Source organism: Saccostrea cucullata, unplaced genomic scaffold (genome assembly GCF_032062105.1).
Source record: "Saccostrea cucullata isolate Sc308-1 unplaced genomic scaffold, CSIRO_AGI_Scuc_v1 ctg906, whole genome shotgun sequence".
Lineage (NCBI taxonomy): Eukaryota > Metazoa > Mollusca > Bivalvia > Ostreida > Ostreidae > Saccostrea > Saccostrea cuccullata.
Genome location: NW_026934443.1, coordinates 533832 through 561623, shown reverse-complemented (window position 1 = coordinate 561623; position 27792 = coordinate 533832). Strand labels below are relative to the sequence as shown.

General features: G+C 34.0%; 1 protein-coding gene and 1 pseudogene across 5 annotated transcripts in view; one reads left to right on the top strand and one right to left on the bottom strand.

Annotated features, from left to right (window-relative positions):
* The first annotated feature begins 375 nt into the window (after positions 1-375).
* LOC134240738 (uncharacterized) overlaps positions 376-27792 on the top strand; it is a 119862-nt gene continuing 92445 nt past the window's right edge. For 4 of the 5 annotated variants that reach the window (XM_062722824.1, XM_062722820.1, XM_062722821.1 and 1 more), the window contains exons 1-5: positions 376-421; positions 9177-9234; positions 11442-11533; positions 26005-26214; positions 27437-27571. In XM_062722824.1, coding sequence (XP_062578808.1) covers positions 403-421; positions 9177-9234; positions 11442-11533; positions 26005-26214; positions 27437-27571 — 514 coding nt within the window. In that variant the 5' untranslated portion in view covers positions 376-402. The remainder of the gene's footprint in view (positions 422-9176; positions 9235-11441; positions 11534-26004; positions 26215-27436; positions 27572-27792) is intronic. The other variant, XM_062722823.1, reaches the window with a different exon arrangement.
* Positions 13333-17861, bottom strand: LOC134240737 (uncharacterized; annotated as a pseudogene).

Sequence of the window (27792 nt, the reverse complement as noted above, 5' to 3'; positions counted from 1 at the left end):
CGTAAACAGACTTTGAGGTTTGAAGATATAAATAAGATTTTTAGCGGTACGAATAAATGCTTATTTCATAAATCCAGTAGCAGTTTTGAAGTTTATTAGTATTCTGAAATAGAATATGTAGATACACGCAGAGGAACAAGGAAGAAGAAAAAATTATAAGTGAGAAAGGGTAACAGGAAGTAACAGGATACAGTATAAATTGAAAAAAAGTGTCAAAATATAAAAATAGAACGTACATGTATCCTTTTGTTTTCTTTTATTCCTACATACATATAGTAGATGAACAGTCACAGTGACTTGACAGCTTTTAACTTTGATTTATGATACATGTACATTGTTGTCCCATATACTAAAATAAGGAAGCATTTTATCAAGGAAGCATTAAAAAAGACATTTTAAAACATGGACGTTTTCAAATGGCGTGAGTCTCTTTCCTCTCTCTCTCTCTCTCTCTCTCTCTCTCTCTCTCTCTCTCTCTCTCTCTGTAGAAAAATAATAGCTAAAAACATTGATTTACGCATTATTCTCTAATACGAGGGTCATTCAAAAAGTTCGTAGACTTTTGTCGTAACTTTTTTATTTAACCATATATTATATCCAAATTTGATACACATATTTTAACAACAAATTCGAATAATTTGAGTGTAAAAGTTTGAATATATCTTCGTATTTTTATAAATTATCAAGAATTTAGAACACCAAAAAATGGGGTCACGGAGCAACATCAAAGATAAGTAATTTAATAATTTTCACTTTATGTTATCTTTAGCCAGAACTCGAATAAATGGAGCTGAAACAAAATCAAACTTACATGTTTAAATTCAGTGTTGTTGTATTACTTAAAATGTGTAATATGTCGTTCTGTTAAAAAGATATCAGTCTCTAAACATATATTAATTTGATTAAAAAAGGCAAAAACCCTGACGTTGGAGGACATCACGGAGCAGCGAGCAGCAATAAAATTTTGCTTTACATTACAGTCTTTAACAAACTTTTAAAAAATATGTATAAACCAAGAAATGTATGGAAAATAGGCCGTGTATTTGTATGAAATTGAAAATAAAATTTTGAATCGTATAAAGTTTAAATCACACTATGCATGGTATGCATAGAAACAGGTTTAAGTTGAAAATCTTGCCAAAAAGAGTTAGGAACGTCATTAAACGTGATTTGCACTTCACTGCTGCGGAACTAATAGAGTTCCGCGGTAGGCTTAAGGAATTAAAAAAAAAATGACAATCTAGTTCAAGCTATATTTGCGCAATTTTTTGCAAGTTAGGTGATTAGTGAATACGTTTTTATGTATGGAGAAGACGCTACCAACTGTGTATAAAATAATAAATGCGGATTCATTTTTAAGAAAAGAATGTTTCCATTTAAGCATAGTGCCGTGGCCCCTTTTCGGACCCCTCTAACTTTATCTAATTAACTCAAATGTTTATTATTTTACACCTAACTCATACTTTGTTATCTTTGTGGTATATTACCTGCAAAAATTCACACTGAAAACGGCGTCTTAGTTTTATAAATGGTAATTTAAAAAGCCATATACTTCGTGTTAATTCCGGAATGTTGCGCTTGTCGAGTTGGGTTTTAATTGTGTCACATTAAAAATATTCATTGTAGGCGGGGTATTTCATCGTGTAATATTTAGCCAGTTATAATGGCTTTTGGTATTTAATACAAAATACAAACTGTATACAGAAAAATAAACACAATTTCAAACTCAAATTTTAAACTCAATTTTTCAAGAATTGCATTTTTTTTTTACGAAAGATGGTACTGGGGGAGGATCTTTGAGATGTATATGATCCCTATAAATCCAGATCCCCCATCTTGTGGTCGTTTCTCGGTGGAATTTTAACTCTAAATTAAATAAACCGAGCCCACTTGTATATGAAAACGGGGAAAATCATATTTAAGAAAACTTCTATATTTTTTAAAAGGTTAGTGTCGTATTGCAATTTTAAACATCTCTCTCTCTCTCTCTCTCTCTCTCTCTCTCTCTCTCTCTCTCTCTCTCTCTCTCTCTCTCTTCGTACTTTTTAAAGTACAGTAAATACCCTGTACTTCTCACAAATAATGGTGTACGGAATATTTTTTGCAATGCTGCATATGGTGATATTTTATCACTAAAACAATTTCATTAATTGTATGTGCGATTTTTTTTTTTGTTTTTAGTTTGTTTGTTTGTTTGTTTGTTTTTTTTTTGGGGGGGGGGCGGTAAGAATTCCATGTCAGTATTTAACAATCTTGTTACATATTCTACCCCGTGTCCTTATATTTTTTACAATCAAAAATACTTTGAGGAATGATGCTACTTCGAAGATGGGAGCTAAATCTTTGAAACTCGTTGAGCCTCTAAACGTGCCCCATAAATCCAAGGACTAAAAATGAAACATCGTTATACATTTGTTTCCAATTCATTATTCCAGCACCCTATTAAAACACTTGACAAAAAAGAAATAATTCTATGTTGATTGATTGAAAATGTATATGTAAACAGTCTAAGTTGGACGCCTTTCGATGAAATCTACAACCACTTGCATGGTTTATCGATTTTTTTGTATTCACAATGTTACCTGAGTATACAAATCACGTGGTAAATTGGAATATTAAACAGGTCACAATGAGGTCAATGACATGTAAATACCCGTAAACAGTGAAGAAAACTGTCGGCGTTTTGTACCTTTTTTCAAAAAGTTAACCCCGAGCGCAGGCTTGCCCAAAATTCTCCCTTAAATATGTTGAATTTCCAAAAGTTCTACACCTTCTGTCCTTTTGAGGAATTTGGGCAAGTATGCGCTCACTATGTTTTTCAGCTCTAAAAATCGGAATAACTTTGAATAACAATGGAGATTCGTGATTTGCATTGATCCCTCTTACAAAACACAGTCTCGTTCTTCTATATTACTCACTTTTAATTTCTGTAATTTTGCAAAGTTGCGATCTAGACCTTGAAGAATTGTTTTATTAATTTCATTACGCTTCTTTCTATACCTTATTTTTGCGCAATTTACCGGGGGCCACGTTAAGTACACTAAGTGCAATATCATTCTTTCTCGACGTTTTTTGGACGTTACAATGTTGGTTAACCGTGCTCCGTGGTAACAAAACATGTTGTTTTAAAAATTGCTTAGCATGAGTTCAGTTTAATCAAATGGAATGAAACTTCATATATCGACAAATTAAATGTTTTTATTTACAAAACTGTGTTGATTTATAATCTTGTAATAATAATAGGACAATGAGGAACGTTGTCTACGTATTTTTAGAATAACCCTCGTACATCGTTTTATTCACATTTTAAGCTCTACTGGCCAAAGACCAGAGTAATGCGTCTGTCGTCGGTATAGCTGTGTGTTTGTCCGTCCGTCTATCTGTCTGTAAACAATTTTTCAAAATGCTACTACTCATACAGTTTTGGTCTGATCTCGATACACAAGTAGATTGGCACACAAGTACACTACACTAAAATTACATAATTCTGTGTATGGGTTTTCGATTTCGATGGTTACTTAAAATAGAAATTGTAATATAATATCAACGGACACCGGTTTGGTGTATGAAACAGAATACTTTATTAAACACTGACAGTACAGTGGAGCATTCAGACATCTGACATGGCGGGTAGTTTTACAGAGATGATAAGGGCAGATAACCCCAACTTCCGTTACATGTGTTAGATAAGTCGTACATAAACATACTATTGTACATTACATCCCCCTCACTAAAATTAAAGACAGATTTTTTTTTCATTTAACATACAGATACTGTTTTAAGTGTGTAAGGCGTTCAATAGTTCATGGCAAAAGTTTTGATTTTGTTTCAAACACTCAATATAAACAAATCAAATAAGAACACTATTTATAACAAACATAGCAGAACTTTTGTTCTGGCAGCTGCACGGGGATTATTATGCCCCTACGCACAGTGCAAACTGCTGACTAGATGCAACTTAAATCAAAAGTTACTAACAGAATTATTTACAAGCACTTCACAAGTCGAGTTTCTCAGGAGGTTTAACGAGTCGTCCCGATCTGGTTTGGAGTGCGTTTTTGTGATTGGTGGGTTTGTCGCTGACTTGAGGTGTAGCAGCATTTTCTATGGTAGGCTCATTGGGACTGCTGTCTTCCATGGGAATGTCCTGCTCAACCGGTTCGTCTTGAGGGTGTTCGCTTGATTTGTGGAGGTGAACCCGATTTCTGCGATAAAGTCTTCCTTTGCTTTTCACTACATAGGATCTTGGTTAACGTTTGTCCGTTTTCTCTACGACAATTCCTGGGAATAAGGACTTTGAACCAGGCGTTTCCATTCTGACTGTTGTTCCATTGTCTAGGGGTGATAACTCCTTCACATTTCTTCTCCTGTCATAGTAAAATTTCTGCTTGGCTTTCTGGACATTAAGGTGTTGCTGTACTTTTCTTAGGTCGTGTGTTGCTGGTTTAAGTAGATCTTGTGATGCTGGAAGCGTGTTCCTAGGTCTGCGTCCCATTAACAGTTGAGCTGGTGACAGATTAATGTTTTCTAGTGGAGTTGTTCTGTAATCTAGTAGAGCAAGTTGCTTGTCGTCACACTTTGTCCATAGGTTCTTTATAGTTTGTACTGCTCTCTCAACCTCGCCATTCGAGCTTTGAAAATGAGGGCTGCTTCTTTCGTGTTCAATTCCAAGCTCTGCGCAAAAGGTTTTGAAGGTAGCTGAGCTGAATTGTCAGACCTGAGTTTTCCTGGAAGTCCATGCCATGCAAAAATTGTTTTCATGGCTTCTATTACGGCTGTAGTTGTCTCTGATCTGAGGTATTTCTTGCCTCTCAATTCAAATACATCAGCTCCAACATGAGTGTATGGTAGATCTGGAGTTGGTGTTGGCATTAGAGGTTCTCTGTTTTGCTGTCTTTGATACTCTGCACAAGATGGACAGTTGCTTACGGCCTGTTCTATGTCAGATTCATGGCTGGCCAATACATGACCTCTCTGGCGCGACTCTTTGACTTGACTATCCCAAGGTGAGACTTGTGTATAAGGTTAAGCATCTCTTTCCGCAAGCTGGGTGGGATGACTATTCGACTTCCCTTGTACACAATGCTGTCAAGAACGGATAGCTGATCCCTCGAGTCGAAGTACTGTCTGACCTCAAAAGGAGATTCGTTCTTTGTGTCTGGCCATCCTGTTTGAATGGTGCTCATGAGAGTTTTAAGTTCACTTCTGGTTGATCTCTGGATTTCGGAGTATTTCTCGGGTGTTATGGATAACACACAGATCATGTCCGCTTTCTCTGTGTCCTCTTCACCGCTTTCCTCTAGGTAGGCCCGTGATAGCGTGTCTGAAATGTACATCATAGTTCCCTTCCTGTATTTGACATTGATGTCGTACCACTGTAGTTTTATCATCATCTTTTGAATCCTCATAGGAGCTGACAGTAAGGGTTTGTTGAACAAAGTCTCTAACGGCTTATGATCACTGTACACTGTGACCTCCTTGCCAAAAATGTAGTTGTGAAATTTCTGACAACTGTACACTATAAATTGCATTTCTTCCTCAATTTTTGCGTACCTTTTCTCTGTTTCTGTAAGAGCTCTAGAACCATAAGCTACTGCACGGCCTTCCTGTATCAAGACTGCTCCAAGTCCATCTTTACTTGAATCGCACTCGATCTCGACCGGTTTATTCACGTCAAATAGAGCTAATACTGGTGGCTTGGTACACACGTCCTTAAGTTTCTGAAAACTTTTGTCTTGTTCATGGTTCCACTGGAATTCCACATCAGACTTGAGAAGGATTCTTAGTGGAGCGTCCAAATCACTCAAGTTTGGAATGAATTTCGACAAGTACTGTATGAGTCCAAGGAACCTGCGGACACCTTCCTTGTCATATGGAGCTGGCATGTTAAGGATAGCCTTGATTTTGTCTGGGTCTGGTTTGAGTCCCTGGTCCGACACTATATGGCCCATGTATGGCACACTAGACTTACGAATTTTGCATTTTTCAAAGTTCAATTTCAGATTGTAGTCTGTTGCCCGTTCCACAACTTTTCTAAGTATGGCATCATGTTCCTCGAGTGTTTCACCTGCGATGAGGATGTCATCTAAGATGGCGGACGCACCTTTGATTCCAGATATTATGTTGTCCATGATCTTCTGATAGATTTCTGGTGCTGATTTTATGCCGAAGGGTAGTCGGAGCCAACGATATCTTCCTATCGGTGTGTTAAATGTTGTCAGGTACGATGACTTCTCGTCGAGCTGAATCTGCAAAAATCCAGATTTGGCATCCAATACTGAGAATATCTTGGCTTTCGGTATGTCTGATATGACATCGTCAATAGTTTTCATAGGGTGATGCTCACGTTTTATGGCGCGATTTAAATCCCTTGGATCTATGCAGATGCGTATCTTTTCTCCCTTTACACTCACTACCATTGAGCTGACCCACTCTGTTGGCCTGTCCACTCTCGTGATGTATCCATTAGCTTCCATCTCTCTCAGCTTGTCAACTGCCCTGGGCTTAATTGCTGCTGGGAGTTTCCTTACCGGATGAATAACTGCAGGTACGGATTCGTCTATACTGAGATGGTATTCTCCGGGTAGTGTTCCTGTAGTTTCTACGAGTTGTGGATAGTTTCTGGATAGTTTACTTTGTGCACTTTCTGTAGTCTCAGTCACAGCTGATATCGAAGTCTGCAGAATTTTTCACTCATATGGAGACGTCACCGTATGCCGGTGAAGGGGCACTCAGGGCCATTGAGCGGTTTTGTATATCAACCCAAGAGTAAGTGCAGTATCAGCACTAATGATATTCTCTTGATCCAAGTCGACCACTTCAAAGTGAACGTTAGTTTTATGATCACGGTAAACAACTGGAAGAGTTACTGATCCTATTGGTTTGATCTTATGGTTGCTGAATGACTTAAGAGTCTTGTTGGAACTCTCTAGTGTGCATCCTCCCAAGTTTCTAATTTGAGCAGATGTAAGTATATTAGTCCGTGCTCCTGTGTCTATCCTGCAGCGAATCTGCTGACCTTTGATACCAAGACGAACGTCCCAGTTGTCATCCTGACTGGACTTGACGGAAGTACACATACTAATGGTAAGTAGTTCCTCTTCCTCTGACTCTGTATCTCGCTGTACCGTGCTGACTTTGATCTGTTTCAGCCGCCGCCGACACACTTTCTTCCAGTGGTTTCGTTGTTTACAGTAACTGCAAATGGTTCCTAGTGCTGGGCACTTTCCACGTTCGTGTTCCAAACCGCAATTTGAACAATTTGGTTTAACACTTTATAGGCTTTGGGTTTTCCAGTTTTAACAGTTTTGTTGCACGACACATTGAATTTGGTTGTGTGTTTCTTTTGTGAATGAGAGTCAATTTTCAACACTTCCTCTCCTCTCATTAATTTGACTTGTGCTTGTGACAGTTCAAATTGTTGTCCAATTTCTATAGCTTTCTTGAGTGTGATATCCTGGCCTTGTTCTAACAGTCTCTCTTGCACTTTCTTATGCCTGATGCCACTAATGATTAAGTCAATCAAAACATCATTATTATCAGCGTAATCACAGTCCATAGCTAAGATTTTGAGATCCTTAACAAAGTTATCAAAAGTTTCGGCCTCTTTTTGTGTTCTCTGGTGAAGTCTGAATCTTGCCATTCACTTGTTTTTCTTGGGGCGAACATAGTTTTCTAATTTGTCCAAAATTTTCCTAGGGTCGTCTTCATCGTCATTTACAAACACAAAAGTCTTGTACACTTCCCTACCTCCTTGTCCAATCCACATGCCGATCCATCCTGCCTTATGTTTGGCATCGGATTTCGCTAGTGGCCCTTTGATTGAAGATGAAACCCACGTGTTGCTTGAACCGACAAAATTCCTGGTACAGATCTCCGGCTTGCCAATCGAATCTGGGCTGATGGAACGGAAGAGTTGCCATTCCGAGTTCGAGTTACTTCTGACACCATGTAATATATTATCAACGGACACCGGTTTGGTGTATGAAACAGAATATTTTATTATACACTGGCAGTACAGTGGAGCATTCAGACATCTGACATGGCAGGATGTAATTTTTTTAACTCATGTATGTGTCGGGACATAATTGTACCATAAAATATGAAATTTTCACTTCATTCTGGAAGTTCGATGAAATTTTATCGTAAATTTTACACGGAATGTCCAAACAAATGAGGCCTTGAAAATTACGTCAAAGGGGGTAGGGGTTTCCGTTTCCAACATTCTAAAAAGTTTTGCCCCTGAAAAACTGGTATAGACCTAAAATATGTTGAAACTGGCTACAGAGAAATAATATGCATCCAGAGTACTTGTCTTTTAATGTCAAAATAGATTTAGAGAGAAAAGGGATACACAGTTAATGTCGATTTGCAGTCAAGGTGTGAAATATCAATCACGTCAAAAAATGACGTTGATCAAGTGTTGTAGATATTGATCTCTTAAAAGCAAAATATGCCGGCACAATTAAGCGCGGATCTCTCCCAATGTATTAATCCAACTGGAAAATTATATTCATTGAAGGCCATTTTTCATGACATTGTAAAGTCATATAACCAGGACGGGTTTATAAGTCCTTACTCAGCTCCAGGGAATCTCATCAAAAAATTGTATGAGGTAGATGAAGCGGACATTGAAAAAACAATGACGTTATCGGACGTCACGAAAATAATATAAACGACGACAGCGCCGGGTGATCATACATGTATAATGTCGTTTTCATTTTATAATAATTTGGCAAATAATGAACGTACACTGTATCAGGCTAAATTTTTCAACATTTATTTTTTTTTCATGTTCCATATACATGATATAAATTTTGAAAGCACAGACAACATAGTACTTATTTTATAGCCTCAGTCCAAGAACTTTTTGATAACCCCTCGTATTATCATCCGTTTTGTGTTTTTGATTTTGATGAACAATGCTGCCAATGTACCTAAACTTGATAATGCTGTAACATATTATTTAAAGCTACTCCTACAGTTATAGTCTTATTGCAATCTTGCCACAAAAAGAGACTTCATTAAGGATCATTATTCTATTTATTGCTTTTTAAAAGTTTAATGTCCAAACTGCTATTTTTTTCTTCCTTTATTATATGTACCAACCAGTAGAGTTAATGTCTCGAAAGAGACTTCTGGTTGTTTGTTTCTTAATGTTTTTTGTTTGCTTTTAGTTTTGCTGGTTGTTTTTGTCCTGCACCTCGTTCATTCATATACTTATACGCTACAAAGGTATGTTCTTTTAAGTTAAACTTTCTCTTCAAACTATAATATCGAATATTTTTGTGTGGGAGATTTTTGAGGCATGGGGAGCGATTAGGTACTTAATATTTGAAATCGGGTTAGCTGAGAAATTTGATATTGATAATTATGTGGCACATAACGTATTGATATCATTTACATCCTCAAAAACAACACATTTTTAATTAAACCCTACAAGAGTATGTTATTTAACAGTGCAAAAATACTTGTTTTTGCTCATGAGGTCATAGATTTCAAATTATTTATAGGGGTCAACAGATTTTTTACTTAAAAAATTAATTTACCATATTCTTTCTTTACAATGAAAGTTATAGGTGTAGAAAAGATTTCTAACCACACAAACAGCCTGTCACTCAGTATAATCTTTTCTGTAGACAACGCAAAGAAATTTGTATTAGAAAACTAGCTAGGAAGCCTTTCCCTATGAATGTAATTGCAATGTCGATAGTGGTTGACATTTTTCTAGTCCACAGCATAACAAATGTAAATAAATGTGATGGGACTTTTTAACCATAGACAAATATCAATCTAAATCATGTTCATGTTTTTTTTCACCGTGTAACTGCGGTTCTGCTGAACACACTATTACAGCTGTTAACGTATATGTAGTTAATAGTGGGGAACTTTGATTCTTTTATCCTCAGTAAGATATTAACAATAGTGAAAGAGAAGTTTCAAGGGTATTGTCCAACAATATATTCAAGAAGTGGTGTAAATCAGATGTTTATACAAAAAAATTTCAAAGAACTTTTGGACAATTTTAACTCAAGATTTAACCAAAACCAACAGCTTATAATACCTACAACTTTTCAACTTTATACGCAACCATTCTCCACGATAAATAAACAGATTATTATCCTTGTACAAATCATTTGATACATGCATATTAAATAAAAGAAAATCATCGTAAATAGGTTTAGGCAATGTGATTTCATATATGATTTATTTAAAGCATCTTTAAAAAAAAAAGCAAACGAACAAACACAACATACTGTAATGTTTCAAAATACTTCTAAAAAATGGCAGAATGTGTTACTTCTCTATGAATGATAATATGCTGAAAATCCAAAATACTTCATGCATAAAAAAGCATTTTTTTAAATTTAGATGCATTAACCTAATTCAATTTGACTTATTTTTACTTGCTAAATAATAAAACACCAATAAATTAAATGATTTAAGTCCAAAGGAACTGTACTTATTAAAATTATTATGCATGTTTGGAAAGATGATAAAAAAAAAAGACACATTTTGTTTATTTTAAGCCGATAAACCTTAATTTTAAAAGCATTCTTTTTTATTTACGTACAGTCAGGTTACATTCATTTATTAAGTAGAGATATTTGACCAACTTTGATGCAATTTTTTTTTTCATTACTTAGAACATTTTATACCACCTGAGCCCATGGCATGAGATTTCTGATCACATTTTGTCTATCGTCCCTCCATCCAACTATACGTTATTTTGTTAGATTTTCACATTTCGGCTTTTCTTTCAAGAACCATCTGACTAAATTTAAACATACTCGGTCCAAAGCATCCTTGGATGAATTGTTAAAATGAAATCCCTTCGCAAGGAGAGATAATCAAGAAAATGACAAAAAAGGGTGAGGTGATTAAAAAATCTTCTCAAGAAGCACATGGCCAAATCTTCTCAAGAAGCACATAGCTGAAAGTTATGTGGAAGCATCCTTGGGTAATGTAGATTCTTCACTGTTCAAACCATGAGCCCCGGGGTACGGCGGGTCACAATTTTGAATCCAATTTTTACATCGAACTACATAGGTAAAAACCTAAATAATGTCCTTCTGAAGAATCACCGGACCAGAAAAGTTGAAACTTATGTGGAAGCAACCCGGGGTAGTGTATATTCTAAATTGTTCAAATTGTGGTCACCGGTGGAAAGGCGTGGCAACAAATTTACATTGAAAAGAATAGGTAATACCTTTAAAAATCTTCTTCTTACCAACTGCCAGACCAGAAATCTGAAAGGTATGCGAAAACATAGTGGGGTAGTGTAGATTTCAAATTGTCTAAATTATGACCATTTTGGTAGGGTTGGGTCACAAAAGATATAACAAGGAAAAATCTAGTAAAAACAGCATGGTCAAAACTATTCAGGTGATCTATGTGCCAATGGACCTCTTGTTTACTTTTTAAGTATATACTTTTTTAAGGAGATTATGTGTGGACATTCCGATGAAATTTGCGGGAGACAAACTGGCTTGTAGTTTTATGTCAATAATGGCAGAAACATTCCTCCAGAAAGGTACAAACATCAATATCTCAATATACAACGGTCATTCAAAAATACGTAGAACATTTTCCGAATAATCATATTATTTTTGTTGTTTTCCTATCATGACAGGGGGCACACGGTGCAAGTGATCGGTCGGCAGGGGATGCTCACTGCTTCATGTTTGCTCTGCACCTGTTTTGTATTGTTTATGGACTTTTGATATTGGTTACCGTTCCATAGGCGTCGGAACCTGAGCGCAAGGTGGGGGGGGGGGCCTTATCCCTTCACCACTTTTTTTTCCAAAGACTTAGTTTAGACATTGAACAATGCAGTGTATAGGTTTAGCCCCCCCCCCCCACTTTCCACAGACACGCTGCGGTATAGGTTTAAATTAAAATGGGGAGAGTGGTGGTGTTTAGAAAAAAAATGTTACTGAAGTTCGAATTAACACCTCCCCCCACCCCTACCCTTACGAAATAGGATTTCCTTTTTTCTTTGACAAGAGACATTTTCTTTTCATTTTTTGCTTGTCAGGTTTTTTGTGGGTCTAAAACACTTAACAAAAATAAAATTCTTAGACTTAGCCCCCCTCCCCCCCCAACCACTTTCAATTTGCTTCGGACGCCATTGCTTTCATCAGATCCATGAGTTTCGTTCTATTAAATCGAAGATCAATATATTTTTATATGTAACAATATTTATTCTGTCGATGTGTGAATTTTCATTCCATATGATTTAATGAAACTCATGTTAGCTTATTCCAAAAGTAACAGTTTTGTCTAAAACTTCAAAACTTTAAAAGTCTCTTTTAGGGGGATGGTATTTAAAATTTATTTCAACATTACATTTTCAAAGACACATTTCGTGCTTCAGTACCATTTTATACTGAAAGGAAAAAGAAACACATGAGAACATAATATGCGAAAAAAAAATTAACTATGTGGCGAAAAATTATGAAAATTTGTCAGATGTGTATTTTGGTTACATTGCACAAAATCGCTGGTCAAAACTACTCAACCATGAAGTGTTTGGCGTCAGGTCAGAATAAATTTCTTGCAATCATTGTATGGATGACGGAAGTTCCATTGAATCTAATGATTAAATTGCATAAGTGAATAAAAAGGTAACAAAATATTGCTGTGCAATTTGCTTATAATTTTTCAACCAAATTTTTTTTTCGGTTGCCACAGAGTTACTTGTTTCCAGCCAACCATGACAGTGACGTCGGTGTGTAAAAACGTAAAATTTAGATAAGACCGCGGAACATTAACTGGCAAAATTGGAAATATGCAGCTTACGTCATTTCTATCTGTTACAATCAAAACATTCAGTGATAGACAACGAAATGGGCGGGTGCAATTCGACACGGACGTTTGGAAAACATGCAGATCGAAATTAATTTTCAATCCACCTCAGCTACGCTAGAAGGCACATTATTACTGATTGACCAAGAAGACAAATAATTTCAATTTTGGTAGTTTGAATTTTTTTATCCAGTGCTTTAAATGAAAAAAAATATTTAAGGGAGAAATATTTCTTTTCTGTTTGGTAAATATATGTATATCTTTGTGTTGGTGGTTGGAGGGGGGGGGGGGGGTTGAACGATTTTTAAATAAAGTTGTCCAACAGTTTTCAGTGAGAATAAGTATAAAACTCATGTACTCTTATAATCCTAAAAAAATATATATATTGTCATGTTAAGCCATGACCTGACTCGACCATTTTTACCCCCCACCCCCCTTCTAGAATCAAATATCTCCTGAAAAATAACCTTTGTCTTGTATGATATTTCGCGTTCTTAAAATTATAAGCTAAAACTCATATTAAGGTACTTGTTTACTCAGAAGGAAAAAAAAATCTACTGATGATAATTAAAACTCGTCTATTAAATCAGCAAGACACACGTATGTATTGACAAAATCTACTTTAAAACATGTAGGTCAATGACCTACTTTTTTTGCTATTAGCCAATGAAATCAAAGCATGAATTCACCATTGTAGATATGGATTTTTAAAGGTTACTTCAATCTTTTACTAAAATTTTTCTTGCGAGCATGTAATTGAAACATTCTACCATATTAATTTATTAATCAAGGTGTTATCTTAAAAATAACAACAAAATTATTACAGAAATCTATCACGTTTTTATTTTCTGTAACCCGAATTTCCTCTGTTCCATGACATTTTATGCATGTAAATAAACCTTTTTTCATTCAAATATTCTAAAAATTTGACTGATGATAACTCTTATTGGTTGTTTTATACATACAGAGAACATCTCCTAAGAAATAAAAATTAATCACAAAGTGGGTGTCAATGATCAAAATTCTGAGATATTTTGTTACAAATAACCTGAATTTCCTCCGTTTCATGACATTTTATGCATAAAAATAAACCTTTTTTCATTCAAATATTCTAAAAGTTTGGCTGATGATAACTCTTATTGGTTGTTTTATACATACAGAGAACATCTTCTAAGAAATAAAAATTAATCACAAAGTGGGTGTCAATGATCAAAATTCTGAGATATTTTGTTACAAATAACCTGAATTTCCTCCGTTTCATGACATTTTATGCATAAAAATAAACCTTTTTTCATTCAAATATTCTAAAACATTTGGCTGATGATAACTCTTATTGGTTGTTTTATACATACAGAGAACATTTTCTAAGAAATAAAAATTAATCACAAAGTGGGTGTCAATGATCAAAATTCTGAGATATTTTGTTACAAATAACCTGAATTTCCTCCGTTTCATGACATTTTATGCATATAAATAAACCTTTTTTCATTCACATATTCTAAAAATTTGGCTGATGATAACTCTTATTGATTGTTTTATAAATACAGAAATCACCCTGAAATAAATAAAAATTAATCACAAAGTGGGTGTCAATGATCAAAATTTTGAGATATTTTATTACAATTAACCTGAATTTCCTCTGTTATTTTTCAATTTCATGTGATATTCCATTATTTCTCTTTATAATGTACAATAAAAAGAAGTTGAATTGCTTGACAAAATCTTTTCATGTCAACTTGGTGTGATTTTTTGAACTTCAAAAATAGTTTATTGACATTATTCTAGGAAAGTAAGGGAAACAAACTTAATTACAATCCATTGTCCCATATTCTACACATTCTCGATTTAAATTATAGCAAAACCAAGAGATCATACAAAATTCTGGAATACACATGCAGTGTATGAAAAAAACCAGTACACTCAATATAATTTAAAATTAATTTTTTAATCATTTAGTTAAAATAAATTAAATTTACATGCAATAAATGTAATGATTAATAAATCAGAAATGAATTAATGCATGAACAAAGTAAAAGATAGAATGTACTATTTCTTATATGACTCAACATCATCCATTTCAAGACAAAACTAATGATCAACTTCTTTCATGAATTTTGCACAATATGACCTCAATGTTTGTGAGCAAAGTACAAGAAGCAAAACTTCAGAGAATATACATCTAGTGATCATTTAACTTTCGTTTGAAGACATGAAAAACTGGGTAACAATATCAATAATTTTCTTGCACTTCGTAACTCTGACAGATTTGTTGTCACACTGCTCAGTGAATAGATTATAAATGCCATCAGGACTTCTAGAATGTGCTAATCTGAGACAATCAAAGTTGAGGCCACTACCTGCCACCTTCTTTGCCATTCTGACACTCAAAACATTTTTATCAATCAAACCTTGTAAGGATGGAATGTTTCTATCTACAACCTTCTGGTAGTTATGGACACTCAAAGCATACTGAAATGTAAATGTACAAGATGAATGTTCACCATCACCATGATCACAAAAATGAACAGTGTCAAATAACCTCTGCAAAGCCAAAACATCCTCTACAGCATCATGTGCATTGTAAGTACATTTTAGCAGCACTTCTGATAAATATTGCTGGCTATATGAACACAAATTTGGATGGACAAGTTTGAATAGAAATCTAGTATCTAAAAAACCTTGTACACATTTTAACATTCGATCCAACAGCGAACAAGAATCTAGAGCTTGAAAAAGAACATGAACATCAAAACTTTTGATATTGTGGCCAACTAAAATAACGTTGCCTTGCTTCTCAATAAAGCTTAAAAAAGAGCCAAGTGCATTGGAAATTGAAACAGCATTGACTCTTCTCTCATGGTGATAGAGGGTTCCATTATCAAGCTTTAGGCCGGTAATTGTGGAGGCAGAGGGTGTAATTGGCTTCTTAGGCATTACATAGGAAGAAAATGTCTCCTTCCCACAAATGGCAGCCACCTGTAGAATGTGTGATGTTCTCGCTGAAATAAAAAAAAAACAGCAATGACATTTATTACAAAAAAAACTACCAAAATCTACAATAGCATTCATTATCTTTTTAATTTTTTGTACCAAAATCAGCATTGGCTTTCTTTCATATTTTATAAATTAGATTAGACAAATTTTTTTTAAGTTTTCCATAAAACCAATTGTACAAATTTAGTTTAGAGAAATAAAATTCATCAATACCAAGTCCTGTTGTTTCCAGGTCAAAAAAGACAAATTTTTTGTCTTTAGTTGACAAACTCTGCTGTTGTGGTTCAGATGAGGGTGGTGGAATTTCATCAACTACAACATTGGAATCAGATATTCCAACCCCAGACTGATATGTTGGGCCCTCTCTTATCTCTTTACATACTGTGGTCTGGACTCTGCAAAGGCAATACAATTTTGAACATCAAAAACTGAACAACTAGTATTTGAACCCTCAAAACAAAATTAATTTTCAAAACTTAACAAAAAGAGCAAAGTTAAAATATTTAAGTATGCATAAAATGCACAACCAATTTTGTTCTGTCAACATTTGATACTATCGTTATGAATACCTTACAAAATTATGATAAAGCTCCAGGTATATGACAAACAGCAAAGTCCAACACAATCAAACCCCACAAAGAGGTTGGAGGTGGAGGTGGAGTACGTAATTCTGTATACAGGGTTATTTTTTGCCGTTTTGCACTTGCAAATAATTTTGCTCCATTTTAAATTCAACCAGTCATAGTTCTGTTTTAGAAATTATGCTGTGTAATTTGAAATCACCCCGTTTTAAATTCGGCCAATGAAGAAGCTAGAGGGCGAAAGGGGTGAAAATACAATGAGCCAAAATTTCCCTGTATACATAACTTATAATAGCTTTTGATTTAAAATCTCACTTCTTGGCTTTCAGCTGCATTCTTTTCCTTTTTGCACTCTTTGTTCTCGCAATGGCTTTTCTTTTTCTTGATTGAGAATCCCGCAAGTAACAGAATTTTCTTGTGTGTCTTCCTGGGGAGAGACCAACTCCTCTGTTCACCTATTAAAATTATCAACATGTTATAATGCCAAAGCTCAATAAATTTACTAGTATATCACTGATTCACTTGTGACCTTAATCTTTAATACTGTAGACATAATTTTTTCCACGGGGTCATAATTCTGCGAAATCTCAATTTTCGCAGGTAGAAAATTATGTCGTTTTTCTAGATTTTCACTATATTTCTTTTATTTATATTAAGTACGCTTGGACAAATTTCTGTTGAAAATTTGTGACCGCGTACATAGTGTACATTAAAACCACGCGGAAAAAAGTACTTCTACAGTATATGAATTGTTATTTGTCATCATCAGACAACTGCATAACTATAATTATGACTTACCTCAATCAGATATTTCTGCCCTGCATTTTTCTCTGCAACACTTGCTGCAACTCTGTAACTGAGACTTGCAGATCCACCAAAGTGATGACTCTTGGGAGCTTTTAGGGAGACAGCTTTGTTGAACGCTTCATTTGCTTGTGTACTTCCTAATCTTGAAAGTTTGGAAGTGTCCTTCAGCAGCTTGGAGCAGATGAGTTGAATGGACTCTTGAAGATGACTGTCCTTGAGTGGTTTTCCATATGGCAAAGCAGAATATTTCTGTTTCGGATTGCTGATATGGGAACACCAAGATTCATTGCAAGCGCTGTGATCTCCAAAAGGTGCCTGCTTAGTGCTTCCAACCCTCTCTGTACCCCCTCTGTATTTCCTTGGTTTTGTGACAACATGTAGTTAAAACATTTTACGAAGTACCGAATAACTTTAGTACTCAGTGATCTGTGTTTCAGTTGCAAACCATACAAAATTTGAAGTGAAAATTTTCCTTATATGGTTTTTATCACTAATCTTTGTAATGTTTGAGTGGACATTTCTCAAATGACAAAAGGTAGTGGTGTCCTCATCTGCAACCACATTTGTTATGTTCACCCCTTCTTCCACTTTTCTGGAGACCATTTTAGCCACCATATCCTTTTCCATCGCTTTAGAGCTTCCTATATAGAAATGTTAAAGCTTAATTGAGATGTATAAAAATGATCACATTTCAAAATTAAAATGTATGAGAGGTTTTTCTTTGCCAACTGATTGTTGACAGCCTAAGATATCATATCTAAAAATTTAAGTTATATCTGGTGGTTAATTAAATGAATTTACTTTATTTTTTCTAACAAATATAGTGTGAAAACCTAACTTTTAGAGTAAAATAGACATAAATGTTGGTTATTTATGTAATGTTTTACTCTTACCTATAGTTTTAAATACAAAACTATTCATTTACACATTTTGTTAATTTTACGACATTTTTAAGTATGGCGACCCGTTGTTGTTAAAATATCGTGAGTAAACAAGTACCTTAATGTAAACTTCAAACAATATGTATTTGGATGTTGAAATATAGTTGATTTTTGGATCATTACATTCACTTTTTGCTTTGAAAACAGCTCAGGTGGATTGAAAATGAATTTCGATCTGCAATTTCAATCCGATGTTTTCCAAACGTCCGCGTCGAATTGTACCCGCCCATTTCGTTGTCTATCACTGAATGTTTTGATTGTAACAGATAGAAATGACGTAAGCTGTATATTTCCAATTTTGCCAGTTAATGTTCCGCGGTCTTAGGACTTTTCATCATGTCACCTCGGTTATCGTCAAGGCATTCTCACTGAAACCGATATTTATACAACAGACAATCATACACTGTACTTATTTTTTCACCCTAAAATTGACAGAAACTCTTTGCTCTAGTTTGGTGCCCAAGCTTGGCAGCTTTACGTCGATTTTTCTCTCTTGGAAATTGTAACCTGTGCTTGTCGAGAAATTCTTACAAACATTCACGTGTACCAAACCAGCTGGAGTCTGTAAATTCTATCCTAAATCGGGAATGCGTGGGATTCATTGAGCGTGGGGATTTGTTGACTTTGATATGTTACAGCTATACTCTCAACCATTAAGACAACCGTCGGAAGGGTTGAATAATAATCTTTTGAGAAAAATGAATGCTCTGGAGAGTTCAATGGACAGGAAAATCAATGTTGTTCCTCATATACAAGGGAAATTATGAGATTTTTTTTTATTTTGGGAAGGTATCGACATAACAATTTCAATAACTCATGAATTATCAGTCAAAGTCACGCAAGAATTTAGTATCTTGTTGATTTAATTTAAAAATGCAAAAGTTTACTATACGTTTCTTTTTCCTTTCAGTATATGATTACATTTATCATTTTAAAAACTATCTTACAACATAATTCTATTCACTTAAAGGCTTAAAATAGGCTACCAAATGCATTTGGATTATTTATCAAAATGTCTCAATGAATTCAAATGAAGATTATCGAAATAATTAAATCTTGAGGTACTTTTGGTACTGAGCTGACTAAATGATAAATTATCATGGTCCTTGATGTTACACAAGAAGTAGTCTCACAGTTAAATATGGAACGCCATAGCTGCCTTATGTGGCTACTTTATATTATGCTGTGGGTATTTTATATTATGCTGTGGTTATTTTATATGAAGATGGTGCTCTTTTCTATTATGCTGTGGTTATTTTATATGAAGATGGTGCTCTTTTCTATTATGCTGTGGTTATTTTATATGAAGATGGTGCTCTTTTATATTATGCTGTGGTTATTTTATATGAAGATGGTGCTCTTTTATACATGTATTATGCTGTGGTTATTTTATATGAAGATGGTGCTCTTTTATATTATGCTGTACTCATTTTATATGAAGGTGGTGCTCTATTATATTATGCTGTGCTTATTTTATACGAAGATGGTGCTCTTTTATATTATGCTGTGGTTTTTTAATATGGAGGTGGTGCTTTATTATATTGTGCTGTGCTTATTTCATGTGATGGTGAGTTTTTTTTCAAAAACATTTATCATGTCAAGAAATTCCTCATATTTTTAAGATTAAATTCAATACTGAGTTTATCAGCTATTATCTCGAAATGTCGAAAGTAAAACAAATACTAGTACTAGTAACTGATGTAATTAAAATCATTCAAATACACTATGACTATCGCTAATTCCTCTTTTTTCCATCAGTTATGCACTTGGTTTCGGGTTGGTGTATTTTATGTATTAATGTTTTCCTAGGTGCATGTGTCTAACATTAGCACGTTTCAAAAAATATAGGTACGATATTTGTCATTTTCGGAAAATCTAGAGGGATTTGTTGACTCTATCATTCCGGGACGCCTCAACATTCTACATATTTAAAATCGTCACTTCCATTGCTATCACTTGCAGTGCTAAATATCAAGAAGTTTTGGTTACTGCATATTCTATACGACAAGTTCAATTTGGTAGACGATTGAAGGGCGTTATTTAAGGATTTTTAAATGTAGATTTCACCAGAAATTATGTCCGAAACTGGTAGGAAAAGTGTAGATATTGATTAAAATCAAGACTGAACCGAGCCCGGCACCTAGTAAGGACAAAATCTACATTTAAAAATCCTTAAAAAATCCTATGTATTTGAAAAAAACCACCATCACATGAAATAACCACAGCACAATATAATAAAGCACCACCTCCATATTAAAAAACCACAGCATAATATAATAGAGCACCATCTTCGTATAAAATAAGCACAGCATAAAAGAGCACCAGCTTCATATAAAATAAGCACAGCATAATATAAAAGAGCACCACCTTCATATAAAATAAGCACAGCATAATATAAAATAACCACAGCATAATATAAAATAACCACAGCATAATATAAAATTACCACAGCATAATATAAAAGAGCACCATCTTCATATAAAATAAGCACAGCATAATATAAAATAAGCACAGCATAATATAAAAGAGCTCCATCTTCATATAAAATAAGCACAGCATAATATAAAAGAGCACCATCTTCATATAAAATAAGCACAGCATAATAGAAAAGAGCACCATCTTCATGTAAAATAACCACAGCATAATATAAAAGAGCACCATCTTCATATAAAATAATCACAGCATAATATAAAATAACCACAGTATAATATAAAATAGCCACAGCATAATATAAAATAACCACAGCATAATATAAAATAGCCACATAAGGCAGCTATGGCGTTCCATAGTTAAACATTAAATAAGATGAAGCAATTGATCATATCGCCTGCTTGTCATCTAGTATCTTTGTATCCATACAGTCTACCCAACTTCCACTTGACCCAATTTTGAGGAACAACATTGGAATATTTTTGTAGTGTGTATTTAATAAATGGTTTGGTTATCTTTAGTTAACATTTTTACTATTATAAAATCTATTTGCAATATTTTTTCACAAGAATAATAAATAATTTTTTTTTTCATTGTATCATTTTTAGCTCACCTGAGCCGAAGGCTCAAGTGAGCTTTTCTGATCAAAATTTGTCCGTTGTCTGTCGTTGTCGTCGTTAGCGTCGTTGTCGTAAATTTTTCACATTTTCATTTTCTTCTCAAGAACCAGAGGGCCAATTTCATCCAAACTTGCTACAAAGTATCCTTGAGTAAAGGGAATTCAAGTTTGTTCAAATGAAGGGCCACGCCCTTTTCCAAGGGGAGATAATAATGAATTAGAGAAAAAATAATGGCATTTTAAAAAAAATCTTCTTCTCAAGAACCACTGGGCCAGCTGAAAAGATGAAACTCATGTGGATCATCCTCAGGTAGTGTAAATTTACGTTTGTTCAAATCATGACCCCCAGGGGTAGGGTGGGGCCAAAATCGCCGATCAAAGTTTTACATAGGAATATATAGGTAAAATCTTTTAAAATCTTCTTCTCAAGAACCACTGGGCCAGAAAAGATGAAACTCATGTGGAATCATCCTCAGGTAGTGTAGATTCAAGTTTGTTCAAATCATGACCCCCAGGTGTAGGATGGGGCCAAAATGGTCGATCAAAGTTTTACATAGGAATATATAGTAAAAATCTTTAAAAATTTTCTTCTCAAGAACCACTGGGCCAGAAAACATTAAATTCATGTGAAATCATCATCAGGTAGTGTAGATTCAAGTTTGTTTAAATCATGACCCCCAGGGGTAGGGTGGGGCCAAAATCGCCGATCAAAGTTTTACATAGGAATATATAGGAAAAATCTTCTTCTCAAGAACCACTTGGCCAGGGAAGATGAAACTTATTTGAAATCATCCTCAGGTAATGTAGATTCAAGTTTTTTCAAATCATGACCCCCAGGGGTAGAGTGGGGCCAAAATCGCCGATCAAAGTTTAACATAGGAATATATAGGAAAAATCTTTAAAAATTTTCTTCTCAAGAACCACTGGGCCAGGGAAGATGAAACTTATTTGAAATCATCCTCAGGTAATGTAGATTCAAGTTTTTTCAAATCATGACCCCTGGGGGTAGAGTGGGGCAAAAATGGCCGATCAAAGTTTTACATAGGAATATATAGCAAAAATCTATAATAATCTTCTTAAGAACCACTGGACCAGGAAAGATGAAACTCATGTGGAATTATCCTCAGGTAGTGTAGATTCAAATTTGTTCAAATCATGACCCCTGGGGGTAGGGTGGGGCCAAAATGGCCGATTAAATTTAACATAGGAAATTAGGAATATATAGGAAAAATCTTCCTCTCAAGAACCTTTGAGACAGGAAAGATGAAACTCCTATGGATCATCCCCAGGTAGTGTAGATTCAAATGTATTCAAATCATGACCCCGGCGGTAGGGTGGGGCCAAATGGCCGATAAAAGTTTTACATAGGAATTTCTAGGGAAACCTTTTAAAATCTTCTTTTCTAGTACTTAAAAGCCATGCTTAGTGATATTTATAGGGAATCATCCTTAGGTAGTGTGGATTCAAGCTTTGTTCAAATCATGACCCCCTGGGGGGTTAAAATTCAAGCCCCCCGTTCAGTAAAGTTTCAGTGCTGATCTGATGTATGCTTTTTTCCTAGCCAATTGCTCAAGTGAGCCATGTGGCCCCTGGGCCTCTTGTTAACAAATCCTTCCAAAGGAAAACCATGCAGGCACCATTTTGTCTGTTTCAGCGCATTCTGATATGATCAAATGCCGCATACGGTGTTGTTTTTTCTGATTTTTATTAGTACATACATTAAGGTAGGATTCTTCTCTGCTTTCTGACTAGATGAACTATTCAAAGTATATTTGCTTATACACTCAACATATATTTCTTTCTTCATCACAATTATACAACTTTAAATAGAAATGGTAAACTGTATTTGAAAACTAGCAGGGACTATATTTTTGGCGGAATGGTGGCGTATGAAAATATTTTCTTTTCTGTCTCTCAGAATTATCATAGAACAATAATATACATTTATTGACTGAGTTCGAGGGCAACATGCGTTTTGTCGGACCCAAGAACCAAACTGTCTGCCTGAGGCCGTTAGGCCGAAGGCAGACAGTTTGGTTCGAGGGTTCGACAAAAAGCATTTTGCCCGAGAACTCTGTCAATAAATGTTTTGTTATACCTTTCATTTTATTTTATTTATTTTTTTATTTACATGTATTTTGTACTTTATTCCGTGATGTAACACCAGATCTATCACTGTTTAACACCAGCGAATGAAAATGAGATTAAGCTCCGCCCACTCTGTGACGTAAGCGGTCCAACATCTCTCCGAGCGGTCTAACATCTCACTCAGCGGTCCAACATCGATTTTTTTATGCCCGCTCAGCAAAACATTAAAAATGTTAGACTTTTTTTCGTATAGAATTGTATAGGAACAAATTTCTAAAGGTAAAACAAATTTAGTTAAATGTTTACACAATTAAAGAATAGAAAAAAATTTTCAAATGTAAGCTTTATTAACAAGGAACCTAAGTTTTAAAATATATCAAATAAATATGAATTTCCAAACACACTACAATTATGTTAGTTTTTTAAGAGCTTTCAATCTTAGTACAGATATGAGCCAAAAATCCATATAAAGTGTTTTACTCTCTTATTAAACCGTCAATTTTTTTTTGTTTTTGTATCTTTATGTCTCTCTATACTTCTTCTTAACCATATGTGAAAATAAGAAAAATTTAAATATAGGGCGCATATCAAAATAACTTTAATGTCCAAAAAAAAGATGAGAAAATAGAGGAAATTCGGATGAGCCAAAATCCATTTTTGTTAAACTATTTTTGTCAATTTGGTAACATCATTTTATATCTAGCCTATATGGTAATATCTTTTTATGCACAAAAAAACATTTTTCTTTGGAAGTAAAAGACCCATTCGCATGATTGGATGCAGTTATTTTTATTCTAAATGACCAGGGAAAACGTAATGACCTTGACCTGATCTTGATTCTAATATAAAACGATCAAAACTAATCGAACTGTTACCATCACTTAGTACTATTTCTTCTCGATTCCTTGAAAATTTCATTAATTCTTAAATACAAGAAATACAGTTTTTGTGTTAGAAGAATCCTACCTTAAATTATTTATGTCAATTTGGTTATATCACCTTATAGGCTTCTCATGGTATGATCTTTTTATGCAAAAAGAAAAACATTGAATGTTTAGACATAGAAGTTGGCATCGAAAGATTGGTAACAGTTTTTTTATATTCTTTATGTCCAGAAAAAAAGATAACGACCTTGATCTGATCTTGCTTCTAATATAAAACGGTCAAATTGAATTTCACTGATACCATCACTCAGTGATATTGTCTTCTTGATTCTGTGAAAATTTCATTAATTTTTAGATACAAGAAACATGAGAATAATCCTGTCTTACGGAAAAAAGCAAAGAAAAGAATAAAAACGTATTCTTCCAAAGAAACCATAGACTTTTTTCATTTTTTTCTATGAAAAGGTTTTGCTACAGTTAACATCGTAATTATATATCAATGTAGACAATGAAATGTTTCCTTTTTTGCGTAATCAGCATTATAATGTATAAAAACATTAAATCAAGTTTAGAAAAGTAAAATATTACTTTCATATGGTGGGGCGTTAGCAACTTTATCTATTGTACAGTATATTATACCTGCCAGGATGGAACTTCAACGGAAAGTAAAGGTCACATGTGTCAATCCTTGTCCATCTTAATGTAGAGAAAATAAATCCTGATGTTCACCTGAAATGCCACGTGGAGGGATGAACATTCCCTGTTGACAGGTCACAAGCGCAGTGTACATATTGTCAGGAAGTGTGCGAATGCAAAAAAATAAACAACTGAAAATTGAATACAGTCTAGTGTGTTAAAATAGCATAACAATTTGTACAAAAAACGTCAGTAAGCATTTGACTTCGTATTGATATTGATAGATTTTATTTGCCATGAATGGCACTGTATCAACCATAAATTGCGAAAAGAGTACTTTAAACAATGCAGTTCAGTTCTTGTTCATCGACTGGTTTCTTAATATCTTGTTTCAATCAGAAAATTGTTTGTACCCAGAGCATGTTCGAACATTTCTAATCAACTCTGATACAGATACCCTGTATGCAGATAATGCGGATATATTGCTACCTGTTCATCTACTTGTTTGTCAATAGCTTTCCTCGTTTTAGAAATTTTTCGTTCGTATAGCATTCACAACAGTGAAGCATATCCTACATAATCAAAATGTTACGGGTACATTAAAACATGTTCGTCATCATGTTATTCAATAACATATCTCATTTAAGAAATTGTTTGTTTTCATGATATACAAACTTATGCAAGAGCTTAACAAAATATTGTAAATTCTAAGAAGCCTACAAAATTTCTACATATCAACATCATTATCTGAAAAAAAAAAAACATCTGACAAAACGGCGTGACAGAAAATAATATCGACCTGTCAAAAAATAATGACGACTGGTAAAAAAAAATAATGTTGATTTGTCAGATACATGTATCATCATGACAAATACATGTCATACCGTGACTTTAATATGTCTGACATATTAAAATATTTTTTAAGACGCCATAATTATCTGATAAGTTCACTTAAAAATCTGACACCTGGCAAATGGTGGCAGAAATATTGTCAGGTACTGAAAATGTGCTTCATTAAAATTACGACCCATGGGAAAGGAGTGGACCACACTATGTGATCAAATTTGTAAATTAAAGTAAACATTAAGTCATAACATATGGCAGGGATCATAGTTAAAGGACCATGGGTCTGTTGTTTTTAGTAAATCTATACCTATCACTTAAAGTTAACATCATTACATATTGATGTAAACTAATATTTATTGGACGCATTTTAGGATATTGCTTGAATCCATGCGATGTATCTATTTCAAACCTTTGGACCAACAGGCGCCACAAACTGTCAGAATTAGTTTTTAAATATGGACATCAAGAAAGGCAGATTTCTTTGAAAGAATTTTGTCCAGATGATTATTACAATTTTTTCGGATATCGGCGTACATTGGAAGTTGTAAGACTGTCTGTGGATTGTAGCAATCAGAGACTTGGTAAGAAAATATTCATCAAATACTGTTTAAATGATAAAAAGCCAAGTTGTCAAAATATTTTTTAAAAGATGTGTACATTTACGAGTAAAGGATTTATTTATATTTCATCTACGCTATTAAGAAATATTAATAAATTAATTCAGTGTAATCATTAATAAATATTTGCAATTTTTTTTTACATTTGAGTTGAATTTGAAAAATTTTGTTTCATTTATGCCATTATTGTTAATAAAGGATATCTTGGAAGTTTTACACATTGGAATACTCAAATTCATTTATTGATATAAGTTATATTTTGTTATCCTATGAAAGAATTTTTATGCAATTTTTGCTATAGTTTAACTATTAAAGAACATCGGAAGTGTGGCAAAATACTGTATTCTTTTATGCAAACCTTTGTTATTAAAATAAAATATTAGTGCTACATGTATATTTTAAAAGATTTCATTCAGGTTTACATTTCCGTAGAGATGCACATTCCTAGATGAAACTGTATATTAGGTTTCTTCTTTTTTCGCATGTTGGACATTTGGAGAAAAGGGGAGGGGGTAAATTTGTACAGGTTTTACATTCCGTAATGTACTTTTATACGATTGGAGATTTTTTTTCTTCAAATGGTAATGTTTCATGTCACATAATAACCGATATAAGTTTAATTTTAGCATTATAAATTTAAATGTATGCATTTGACAATGCAGGAAAATAACTGCACAGAATTTTGAATTGAATATAACTTTGACATCATGTACCTGTTCAATTGTATATTACATTATATCAGATTAGCAATTAAGGACAGACGCGACGTTCCTTAATAATAGATAAATTTTTCTAAGAGTTTGTCATTGAAGTGTTGCTACTTAAACATGTTTACTCACAAAAAATTGAGGTACCTTACCAGGCATTTCTGCAAGATACCACGGGTAGTTTTTCTTATATAATCCTTTGGGGAAGAAAAATAATTTTCTAAATTCAAATGTTTGAGTGTTTGGATTTTTTAAAAAAAACGGTTAGAAACTGGTTTAGAAATCAGAATGTTATTAAAATTTTGAATATTTTTCAAACATTACGAAGATAAACAAAACAGATTCTGAGGAGCGTCTCGTCTGACCTTAAGGGATAGTTGTATTCAATTCAACAATAACTTCTAGGGATAGGGTACAGATAATGATCTTTTGCAATAATATTACAGAAGAAGATTCAAATACAAATATATGTATTTTAGATTATATCCATGCTCTCTGCGACATTAACAGTGATTGTGGAAATAATGCTGACTGCAACCTAATCTTAAATGGTGGGATAGGTGTGTGTTTCCGCAAATCAGAGCATATCAGGATCAATGGAGAGTGCTACGATGGTATATCATTTATGTTTTTTTCCAAACATTACAATACCCATCAAATATAAAAGTAAGATTTATATAGCTTCAATATTTATTTATTTAGATTTTTCTCCATAATATTTTGCAAAAGCATCATTTTTTTCTTCATAAAGATAGACCAGGTTGAATATTAATTAACTGACACGATTTTTAATATCAGTTTCAGTTTTTCCGTAACGCAAATTCAAAACGCTAGT